At 40.9% G+C, this 12,311-nt stretch overlaps 1 protein-coding gene across 42 annotated transcripts in view; it reads right to left on the bottom strand.

The window, feature by feature from the left end:
* neb (nebulin) overlaps positions 1–12,311 on the bottom strand; it is a 284,616-nt gene that overhangs the window by 176,991 nt on the left and 95,314 nt on the right. For all 42 annotated transcript variants that reach the window (XM_041201321.1, XM_041201334.1, XM_041201338.1 and 39 more), the window contains 11 exons: positions 11,047–11,358; positions 7,880–8,083; positions 7,088–7,192; positions 6,892–6,999; positions 5,387–5,698; positions 4,037–4,240; positions 3,838–3,942; positions 2,725–2,832; positions 2,324–2,635; positions 719–922; positions 525–629 (listed from right to left, as the gene is read on the bottom strand). In XM_041201321.1, coding sequence (XP_041057255.1) covers positions 525–629; positions 719–922; positions 2,324–2,635; positions 2,725–2,832; positions 3,838–3,942; positions 4,037–4,240; positions 5,387–5,698; positions 6,892–6,999; positions 7,088–7,192; positions 7,880–8,083; positions 11,047–11,358 — 2,079 coding nt within the window. The remainder of the gene's footprint in view (positions 1–524; positions 630–718; positions 923–2,323; positions 2,636–2,724; positions 2,833–3,837; positions 3,943–4,036; positions 4,241–5,386; positions 5,699–6,891; positions 7,000–7,087; positions 7,193–7,879; positions 8,084–11,046; positions 11,359–12,311) is intronic.

Raw genomic sequence — 12,311 nt, 5'->3', positions numbered from 1 at the left:
CATAGACATCTAAATCCGTCTACTTCTCCAGCGCTCTCAATCTATCACTATGAGGGATATATTACAAATTGTATTTCTTGAATCCAAAGTGGATGACTTCATGCTTCACCACATTGAACTCCAGATGCCAAAGTTTTATCTATTCACTTATTCTATCTATATCCCTTTGTAAATTTCTTCTTCCATCTACCCAAGGTTCTGTGCCTCCTAGCTTGTATACTTAGATATATAACACTCTGTATGATGGTTTATTTATGACAATCTGAAAGTTTTCATGATTATTTTTCCTGACACTAGCCTACAAATGATCAGATTATTAAACTTAATTTCACAATTTGAAATGATGGGATTTGAACACACAACTTCCAGGTTACTAGTCCAGCACCAGCACCATGCCCATAAGATGTCTGTACTCATATGTAAATCAATGTATGCTAACCAGTTTGAGCTCCTGTAACTTCCTTCCCTTTCTGTAGTAAAACATTGTGATCAAGTACCTCAGCAAAATAGCTTCACACACTTACATCACTGCAGGCAATCTGATTATGTTTTGCTAATATTATCTCTGGTGAGTCTGGCATGATGTGAATTTTAGTCTTGTCTGCTTCCCAGGCTTCGATGTATGCATGCTAAGGATTAAAAATAGATACAAAGATTAGCACTTTGATGGGTGACATTCAAAGTATATTTGTCAATTAACCAAAAATTGTAATCCAACCTTATTCATAATTTGTGCATTATGCTTTGCTAGGGTCATATCCATGGAGTCAGACAAGCTGCCGAACTTAAACTTGGATGGATGCTGACGGTACTTGCTCTCACTCAGGATCTCTCCAGCTTTTTTGACGTTGGCCACTTCTAGTGATCCCAGAGGAGACCATCCGATACCCTTCAGCCACCCAAGGTCTGCTTTGTATAGATTCTGGAAGGCAATGAAAGATTATTTATTGTTTCCACAGTAAGTGAAGTATGACTGAGGCTAGGTGTAAATAAAAGTAAGTGAAATGGTTAAAGTTCAAGGCAATGACCAATGACATACTATTTTATTACAAACTTTTCTCACCAGCTATTTAATTTTGGTCGTAGTCCTGAGCAATGCCTTATTTGCGTGATGCAAAATGCATTAATGTTTATGGCTCCTTTCAGAGTGTGCTGCTGATCTGTAATGAGTCAACTGCTTTAGGCCATATGGAGTCCTCCCCATAGGAGGTGAGAGGGTGGCCTGGTTTTAAAAGTATCGGCCATATCCAGGGGGAAATCTACTGAGCTCACGTTCTGGCAACATTGCACAGCAGTTGTAAGTTGTGAATAGAAGCTAACAACACAATGCAGAGGTACACTGTTGAAGGAAGATAGGTCACATACAGTTTTTAAAAATTTTTCATTGGGTGTAAGTGTTGCTGGCAAAGCCAGCATTTATCGCCCATCCCTAATTGCCCTTGAATTGAGTAGCTTGCTTCAGAGGGTAGTTAAGAATCAACCACATTGCTGTGGATCTGGAGTCACATGTAGCCAGACTAGGTAAGGATGGCAGATTTCCTCCCTAAAGGACTTTAGTGAACTGGAGAGTTTTATGGTCATCATTACCAAAGCTAGCTTTGTATTCCAGAACTTTTAAATTAATCAATTTAATTTGAATTCAAATTCCACCAGCTGCCATGGTGGGATTTGAACCCATATCCTCAGGGCATTAGCCTAGACTACTAGTCCAGTGATGTTACCACAATTGCCACCATCTCCCCAAATAGGGCTTGGGCTGTGCTATGAGCAATAGTTCTATGGTGACAGCAAAACTCACCATTTTAATGTTCCAAAGCACTTTTTCACATTTGCAGTATGTTTACAATAATCAACAATTCCTTCAACTAACCTGATGCAGAGCGATTCTAACTCTGAAGCATCAAATCTAACCTTAATGCATATAAAAATTTGCAATACAAATTGAAGGCAATAAATTCTACTCTTCAAAAGTTAGCCAAGTATCTTTATAACTTGTCCATATATTGGCGTTAGTGGACATTTTAAAATTTGTAAAGGGTTAACTTTGAAGTTGAACCTCACAGTCATTTAATTACTGTTCCCAATTTGACATCTACAATATTTCAAAGCGTATTTTCAATGTACAGTTGAATTCAGAAAATAAGGGTTCATAGAATAGACTGAGCAGAAGCTTCAAGGAATTTTTGAATACACGATTGCCTTGAAGATTTTGATTAATATTAATCACATACATGGAGTATATATTTTTAACTTTTGCTACATTAAGGTAGTATCTTAGAGATTAAAGTGGAAATAATAATTCATTTGGGCCTCAGATACATACATCACTCTGCAGTTCATAGGCTTTCTTTGCCTGGATCACATCGTGCTGGTCTGGGAGACAGGTCCATTGGTGCAAGTAACGTCTGTAGTCAATGTCGCTGACCAGGGTCTGGCATTTCTTGGCCAACAGGATGTCCAGCATGTCGACTGGCATGTTGAAGTTGGTCTTTGTTTTCTCAAAGTCCTTCTTGTACTCCCTGTCACTCTGAATCTTGGCTACGTGCATGGACCAAACCATCTTGGGATCATCCTGAATGTTGCGGCATCCAATATGGTGGCCAAGTTGCTTGCGGTAGGCTGTTTTGTATTTGTACTGCATAGTTTGTTTTAAAAAATTGCAGAGTTATTTCCATTTCCACAAACATTGAAGAAGTAAAATAGACAAAATTTGATTATACATACATCACTAGCAATGTCTCTGGAGGCCTTTGCAGCCTTGATGGAAATTGCATCATTCCTTAGATCATATCCTTCCTTCTTTAATTTTTCATATCCCAGTTTGTACATTTTCTGCGGGGAAAAAATAGACAAATTGAGGCAAGTGTCATAATTCTAGCTGCTATATTTAGAATCATTTGTGCATTGCAACACTTCTATCCATGGGATTTATTTGGCAAAAGGGAAATCTTGGAAGCCACAACACAGAATGTGCTGGCAATTTTTCTGTAGCGATGCCAGTTAATGAAGCTTCCCCCAAAACCTTGACTTCCAAATATCTCCTCCTTTATCTTTGCATCCATTTTTGTCTGATCACACCTCAGTGAAGTGGCAGTTTCCTTTTTAAATGTAAGTTGTTGCTGTAAGCTGCTGATAAGGTGTTGAACCTGAGAAAAATTAAACGTGAAAGGTAAGGCCCAAATCTGAGCCCTAGGTCTGGTCCCTGCCGAATTTCAATGACTTGATTGTATCCCTCTTCACTTTTTTTCAGTTCAGGCCATATTTTCCAAATGGCAACAATATGTAATGAAAATACGGGAAATGCCATTCTTAGGTTGGCAGTATTTGGAAGCACATTGATCATCTTAAAAGTCATGACAGTCGATGGAATATTGAGTACTTGATGTATTTTCAAGTAATTTAAAGCATGTTTATCTCTATAACCTCCACTTTTCAAGGACTCTGCATTCTTCCAACTCTGGCCATTTATACATTCCCCACTCCCTTCAATCCAATATTGACAACTGTGCCTTTAGCCATCTAGGCCCAAAGCTCTGGAAACCCCTCCCTAAATATCTCCATCTCACTATATTGCTCTCCTCTTTAAAGATGCAACTTAAAATCTACCTCTTTGAAAAAGCTTTTAGCCACCGGACTAACGCCTCCTACTTATAGGCCGTGTCAAATATTGTATGATTTAAGCTGCTCTGAAGTGTCTTGGGACTATTTCCTTTATTAAATGCAGTATTGACAACTATCTGAGTGAGTGGCTTGCTGAAGTATTTTGTACAACAGAGAAGAAATTCCATTGAAGCCCCATCAAATGTTAAATGTACATTGCTCCTTAAGGACAATTACCTCGCTAAGGTTCACCATGTTTGTTTTGGCCAGGTGGAACTCAGGACTGTCAGGCATGACATGAATCTTTATCTTGTCCTTCTCCCAGGCTTCTGTGTAAAGTTTCTGTTATAAATGCGAGAAAGGAAAATAGACCAACAGTTAGGCGGGATTACATTTGCCACATCAACTGCGGTGTCTATTAGTAAGATAGTCTTGCCTTGTTCAATGTGTGTTTATTATGCTTTGCAAGGGTCATATCCATTGAGTCAGACAAGCTGGTGAACTTAAATTTTGCTGGGTGCTGACGGTAATTGCTCTCGCTGAGGATCTCTCCAGCTTTTTTGACTTTGATCAGATCTAGTGATGCCAAAGGAGACCATCCAATACCTTTTAGCCACTGAAGGTCTGCTTTGTACAGATTCTGGAAGGCAAAAGAAAAATCATGTATTACTTACACAACAGTGCAAAAGTAGTGATCTAAAATATCTAGCCGTTCCGCCCTTTGCTATTCTGCTGATTCTGAAGGAGAAGGATAGGGCTCACCCTGCCATCACACATCTTTGTGCACCACCTTCCTCACCCAGCTCCTGATTCCACCAAGATACAACATGCATCCCTAAATGTGGGTGGGCTTATGATTATAGTAACTAAATGACCAAAGCATTACATCCATTGTGTTTTCCAGCATTTGCATTGTTTAAACCCTGGATGCAATGGCCAAAAGGTGGAAGAGGAAGTAGAAACCTTTTGGCATCCAAGGCCTGAGGCAGCGATCAGGCTACATTGCCTTGCAGAGACCCAAGCAATAAAGTACAAATTTAGGCGGGGATTTTCCGAGCCCCATTGCATCCGGGACCTGCCACGGGCAAGGTGGGGCCCCAGCCAGAAGTCCATTGACTATCGGCAGGACAGGAAGATCGCAGCGGCGGGCAGGTGTGGAAAACCCTGCCCTTAGAGTCGACAACTTCCTGATTTGAAGGCAGAATAACTCCTCCCTCATTTCCCAGCTGGAGGGCTGTTAGCTGAATTAGATGTGCGTCTGTTGGAGTTGCTAAAGAGCCTGAGAGGCTGGCCAGGGTATAACCTTAAAATTAGAGCTAGGCTGTGCAGGGGTGATTTCACTGAACATGCCTTTAGACAAAACAAAGGGTAGTGAAAATTTGGAACAGCAATGCCCAAAAAAGCTGTTCAGGTTAGATCAATTGAAAATTTCATAAATGATATTGATAAATTTTTGTTCAAAGTTCTATTAAGGGCTACGAAACCTAGGAGGGCTGATGAAGTTAAGAAGCAGATCAGACATGGTTTATTTGGATTGCAGGGTTGAATGACCTACTTCTGTTCTTTTATCTCTCTGTTCATAAGCCAATCTGTCTAAGCAAAAGTAAGGGAAAATGTTGAAGAATGGAAGAGAAGCTTGTTAGGTCAAGCTGACAAGACTTGATGTTATAGAAAAGTTAGCAAGTCTTGATAATGATTTAGGTTGATTGGTATTCTGTTCTTTGCTGTTAATGGGAATTTTAAACAGAATGACTAAACGCATTATATTTGTAGGTGTGGTACTCACATCACTCTGCAGCTCATAGGCCTTTTGAGCATGTATCACATCGTTCTGGTCTGGGAGACAGGTCCACTTGTGTAGGTAATGTCTGTAGTCAATGTCACTGACCAGGGTCTGGCATTTCTTGGCCAACAGAATGTCCAGCATGTCGACTGGCATGTTGAACTTGGTCTTAGTTTTCTCAAAGTCCTTCTTGTACTCTCTGTCGCTCTGAATCTTGGCTACATGCATGGACCAAACGAGCTTGGGATCATCTTTAATGTTGCGGAAGCCAACTTGATGTCCAAGCTGCTTGCGATAGGCTGTTTTATATTTGTACTGCAAAGTAGTTCCAAATATTTAGCAGTAATTTCCAAAGTTCACGAAAAACAACAATTCAACCTTAAAATGGTTTTGTTTTCACCAGAACCAGTACTGTTCCTACATCCTTAGAAACAATCATGCACATTTGCAGTAACACAGCTTACGCACCAGTGCTGTTCTTCATGTAGAGGACAATATCTCAGAGTGCTTTACAAGAAAAGTGGTCATTGACAAGAAGAAAGTTGGGCGGGTGATGAGAGGAAACAGAGGCTGGAGATAAAAACGCAACCCAAGAGAAAGATTTTAAGGAAGATTTTGAAAGCAGGCAAAGAGATGGCATAGGGTATTGATTTTAGAAGGAAGTCCCAGAGGATAGCAGATGACAAGAGTGTTGTAGGGTTTGCAGGGAATGAGGCATAATCCTAACTTAGATGGGTGGAGGACACACACAGGGATACAGAGCTGAAGGATGTTGCCGAGGTTGAGCAGTTCATCTATAGAACTTATACCAATTGGAATTAAAGGGTTGAATCTGTTCACTGGGACTCCTATGGGGAAGGGTAGTCACAGGGACCACATCTCAGGACAATGCAGGAACATAGCACATAATTTTAATATTAATGGATGTTAACTATAAATTACATTGTTATGATTTCATGGGATGCATTTCCTTCGAGTGTCAGTCTTCTTAGGGGCACCAAATAACAAATTCCCTCCTTCAGAGCCAAGCTAATAAACCATACTAGCAATAAATAATTTCTCTGCTGGAAAACCATATATGAGAGGTTGGAGTGGGATGTAGGGAGCAGCAAGAAGCAAAGATGCTCCAGGTCACAGGGCCTCCTGCCCCTTGCTACATAAGTTCACAAATTAAGAATGACCATTTGGGCAAAGCAGAGTCAATAATAAGTTTGTAGAACAAGGTACCAGGGGAAATGGAAGTAGGCTGTATTAATAAGTTCATGAAGCATTTAGGTAGAAAAATTAAAGTAAAGGATTTGGTAACGAGCAGCTTGGGCTGAGTTCTATTAAAAAGGATTGGGTATGTTGGAATTAATGGCCCGCTCCTGTTTAAAAATTACTTAACTTATATTAAAGGCATTAAGCTAAGTAAGTTATGATGAAAATTACATTTCTTATTATTAGAGATAGATCAAATCATATTCAATGGCTTAAAAGTTGTAAAACAATTACAAAACTATTCTTACATCACTTGCGATATTTGTGGAAGCTTTGGCAGCCTTTATTGGTATAGCATCGGATCTGAGGTCATAACCTTTCTTCTTGGATTTTTCCCAGTCTAGTTTATACTTGCTCTACAAAGAGGAGAAGAAATTTACAACTGATTATTCAGGAATTCAATCTTCATTTTCTTTAAATGATAATCATTTTAAAATATCTTACAGTGCTGAACATATGAGAGTTGGCCTTGGCTTGTACGATATCCGGAAAATCTAGCGTCAAATGGACCTTATTTTTGTCTTTCTCCCAGGCTTCTGTGTACAGGTGCTGTGAAATAAGAGGGTAAGTAAATCTCGGTTTCTTTTGAAAATGTTGAAAAAGCGCAAGAGATTACAGATTTAGGACTGATTTAGTAATTATCAATGTACTGCAAAGGTATTCCTGTGGTTCTTAGTTTTCAACTTAAAATAACTATTTTCAGCAAAGTGTGCAACTAAATGCACTTAAATCTATATTTCTGTAAAGCTACAAAGAAATCATTCTGCTCTGCCCACCCTATTCCTCCACTCCCAACACCCCCAATGTTTATAATAGCTGAGCCATTCAGAACAGGAGGCTCCAGCGTTCTAGTCCATCTTAAGTGTGTTGACCTCGGCGATGGCAGCTTGAGGGATGGTGCAATTGGCTTTACTGACCTTCAGTGAGGGGAAGTAAGGTCTGAGTTCCTACTTCTGATCGCAATCTAACAATCCCTCTGGGAAGCACATGTCAGGTGAAGACAAGGTTGAACTCAGCTAGGGTGACCCCCAACTCCCACCCCTGAATCGAATAGTACGTTGACACTCACCGACTAGTCACACAAATGATAGGCACATGGGTGATGTGTCAGTTGTTCTTGTGGAACTATACACAATGAAGGGGGAATACCCTCGTTGGAGTTGGGAAGAATATCGATGAAGTCAGAAAAGGAGGAGAAAGATCACTATCAGATTGGAATACTTTGAAAATACCTACCTTTTTCATTATTTGTGTATTAGCCTTAGCTAGGATCATGTCCATAGAGTCGGACAAGCTTGTGAACTTGAAGGCACCTGGATGCTGGCGGTACTTGTTCTCACTCGCAATCTCTGTTGCTTTCTTAGCTGTCTCGACATCCAACGACCCAATGGGACTCCAACCAAGCCCCTTCAGCCACTGAAGGTCTGCCTTATAATTGTTCTGGCAATTTAGAGACAACAACACTTGAACTGTTACAGATTCAACTAGTGTTCCATAAAACCAAGATGAAGCGATGTCACCAGAATTGCAAGTCAAAATATACTTGATCATCAAGTTTAACCTGTACATACTTCATCTATTAATTAAAATACAGAGATGCAGGGTGATTTACTATATAACATGATAAATGTTGACTCTACACCACTGCAGGGTTAATTCTACCTTTGGAAATGTAGCTCTCAGTTTTGATTAGTAACTAATAAAACAACAAATGCAAAATAAATATGCAATTATATGGAGACTTGATTACTATACACAGTTGAATAATTTTGTAACTCATTTTTTAGTATGTTTTACTAAAATGCATTAAAAATAATGTACAAATAATACTGATGTAGAGCAACACAGGTGTATTCAGTAGTAAAGACAGAAAGTACTGAAAAACTCAGCAGGTCTGGCAACACCTGTGGAGAGAGAAACAGAATTAACATTTCGAGTCCAATATGACTCTTCTTCGGAACTGAAGAGAGTTAGAAATGTGATGGGTTTTATGGTGTTGAAGAGGACGGAGAGTGCAACAGAACAAAACAGAAGGTTTAGGGATCGGTTAGAGGATTGGGAGATTAAATACCAAAGATGTCACAGAACAAAAGGTAAAGGCGGTGATAATGGTTATAGTAAAGAAACAAAGCATAGATCCAGAGTAGGTGTTAAAAGCACAATAAAGATCAGCTCAGTCTGGAAGCAAAAACAAGATCCAGGCTGGCACTTGGCAAAAAATAAAATCAAAATGCAGGACAGAGTTCATGGTTGGAGGCTGTTTAACTCAATGTTGAGTCTAAAAGGCTGTAAAGTGCCTAATATGAAGTTGAGATGCTGTTCCTTCAGCTTGTGTTGGGCTCCACTGGAACACTGTAGCAGGCCAAGGATAGAAATATGAGCATGCGAGCAAGATGGTGAATTGAATTGGCAAGCGACTGGAAGGTCTTGGTTGTGCTTGAGGACTGAGCGAAGGTGTTCCACAAAACGGTCAACCATTCTGTGTTTAGTCTCCCCAGTGTACAGGAGATCACATTGTGAGCAGCGAATGCAATAAACTAAAGGGAAAGAAGTGCGAGTAAATTACTGCTTCACCTGAAAGGAATGTTTGGGTGCTTGAATGGTGAGGAAGGAGGAGATAAAGGGGCAGGTATTACATCTCTTGTGAAGGTGGCTTGGGAAAGGAATGAGGTATTGGGTGTGATAGAGGAGTGGTCCAAAGTGTCGCAGAGGAATAGTCCTTTTGCAATGCTGACAGGGTTGGCGGGGGGAGGGGGGGGGGGTGAGAGGGAGATGGTGAGGGGGAGATGTGTTTGATTTGATGGTGACATCATGCTGGATGTGGCAGAAATGGCAGAGGATGATCCTTTGAATACAGGAACTGGTAGGGCGGAAAGTCAGGACAAGGGGAACACTATCGTGGTTCTGGGAGGGAAAGGATGAGAGCAGAAGTGCGGGAAATGGGTCAGACACAGTTGAGGGCCCTGTCAACCACAGTTGGTAGAGAAACCTTGGTTGAGAGAAAAGACATGATGGAAGCAGCATTGTGGAAGGTAGCATCATCAGAACAGATGCGACAGAGATGGAGAAACTGGGAGAATGGAATGGAACCCTAACAGGAAACAGGGTATGAGGGAGTGTAGTTAAGGTAGCTGCGGGAGTCGGTGGGCTTATAATGAATATTGGTAGACAGTCTATCCCCAGAAATGGAGACAGAGAAGCCAAGGAAGGGAAGGGACGTGTCAGAGATGGGCCATGTGAAGGTAAGAGCAGGGTGGAAACGCAAACACAATGAATTTTTCCAATTTCAGGCGAGAGTAGGAAGCGGCACCGATACAGCCAATGATGTACCAGAAAAAGAGTTGAGGGAAGGAACCTGAGTAGGACTAGAACAAGGAATGTTCTACATACGCCACAAAAAGACAGGCATAACTAGGGCCATACTGGTACCCATAGCAACACTTTATATATGGAGGAAACGAGACAAGTTAAAGTGAGACAAGTATTTTCAATGCTATTCAAAGATTAAAGTGTTAAAGTCAAATGGCAGTTTAGGACCCCACTTAATGGTGATAATAGATCATGGGTAATTGCAAATATAGGCAGATTGGACCATAAATATGTAGGGAAAGAATTACTCTAGTCACTATATGCAGTGAAATTATATATTTTTTTGGTGGATTTACACCTTCACAATGGGCAGGAGAGGCTTGGGTTAAAAATTAAAAATCAGGGGATGTGACTATAACCAGTCCTGCTGCCATGTTATAGCAGTGGGGAGCAGGCCATTTGTGTATTCTGTCTTAAAGAATCACAGTGCAGCTGGGAGGCTGATTTAAATCGAAGCACTGCTGGCAGGCTTCCCAGGAAACCTGACAGCACAGGAGCTGACAGCTGAAACAGGAGCAGCTACAAGCGCCCTCGAGGCGCTCCTTGTGAGTCAGCAGGGAGGAGTCTTCCTCTCAGCCCCTCAAGTAAACCTTTAGCCTCCCTTCTGCTGATTGTGACTCCCATCTCCCCAAGCCCCCAATCTCAAGACTCCTGTCCCGCGATCAGCCTATCCCCAATCTCTCCTGCCTGCTGGATGAGACCTTCTGCCCACTCGATTGTTCAGCCTACCTGGCTGGCCAACTGCCGGTGGGAAAATCAAAAAAAAAATTGATGGTGAGGTCTTGCCACCAATACTGACAGCCCCTCCCTGGATTTTCCCTCTCACCTCACTCTGTCACTCCCTTTCTGTAAATCCTGAGACTAATGTTTCCACATTCGCCAGCCACAGCAAAACTCTAACAATGAAAGAAGCTTGGTTTGGATCGCTGATAGTCATTTCCATTTATGAGTTAAGTGAGTAGTCAGCCAAGATATTAAACACGGGTTCAGAATTTTAAAGTAGCTTCAAACAGAAAAAAAAAAACTGGTCTCACCTCACTCTGTAACTCCATCATCTTTTTGGAAAGTGCCAGGCTCATGGCATCAGGCAGATAGGTGAAGCGGCGAAATTGTTGCTTGTAGTTGATATTGGTGGCTACCCCCTGGGAATGCTTAGCAGCCACAATACTGAGCATGTCCAATGGCATGTGATACCTGGTCTTGCTCTTTTCATAATCCTTTTTATATTCACGGTCAGACTGCAGCTTGGCCACACGCATGGAATGGACCAGCTTAGGGTCATCCTGCAAGTTGCGGAAACCAACCTGCTTCCCTCTTTCCTTTTCGTAAGCATGCTTATATTTGTACTGTAAGAAAGTAAAAGTTAAAACAATTACACCCGCAAGTTTAAAAAAGAATCTTCTGAACTATAAGAAATCTCAATGCACTGATCAGGAAAGAAAAATGCATTTGGAAACAATTTCTCCTTGTTTTTGAGTACAAAACAGTCCTCCAAAGTTTCACTTCAAAAATGGTGTAAAATTGCAATGGCACAAATTGTGAAGGTGTAAGTTGAAGAAACTTTTATGCAGCTTGGTTGATTCCTGTCCAGACCGTGCACAGACAGTGAGGATAATATTACAATCTTTATTGAAGAGGTACCTTTCAAATGCATTATCAGAACATAAGGAATAGGAGCAGGAGTAGGCTATTTGTCTCTTGAAGCCTGCTCCGCCATTCAAGAAGATCATGGCTGATCTTTGCCTCGGCTACACCTTCCCGTATTATCACCATGTCCCTTTGTATTCAATAATCTGTCAATCTCTATCTTGGATATACTCAATTTCTGAGCATCCATAGCTCTTTGCAGTGGAGAATTCCAAAGGCATGATACTGGGGAGATGAATCCAAAAATAGCCACAAAATCTACACACTGTGAGATTTAATCCCTTATTTGTGCACATGGGCAGGTACTTAAACAGGTTCCCAATAAATGTTTACTATTGAGTACAATTGTGCACAACTCCCTCAATTTAAACTAGTTTGGACAATAAGGATCAAAATTCAGGTAAAATCCCTATTCTTTGCTGATTTTGCTCTCAACCAGGGTAATGGCTACAAATGGCCTCAGAACTCTGATTTCAGGTTGGGAAAGTTGATCAAGGTCCCTGTGATTTGAAGCATAGAATGATATAGCACAGAAAGAGGCCATTCAGCCCATCATGACTATTGATGACTGTAGTGTCACCCTTGCTGGTAAGGTGCATCTGTATATAGACATTTTAAATAGGCTGCTGAAAGAGGATAAGCCTGGCACACA

Source organism: Carcharodon carcharias, chromosome 12 (assembly GCF_017639515.1).
Source record: "Carcharodon carcharias isolate sCarCar2 chromosome 12, sCarCar2.pri, whole genome shotgun sequence".
Lineage (NCBI taxonomy): Eukaryota > Metazoa > Chordata > Chondrichthyes > Lamniformes > Lamnidae > Carcharodon > Carcharodon carcharias.
The sequence above is the reverse complement of the archived record's forward strand: the minus strand, read 5'-3'. Positions and strand labels throughout refer to the sequence as shown.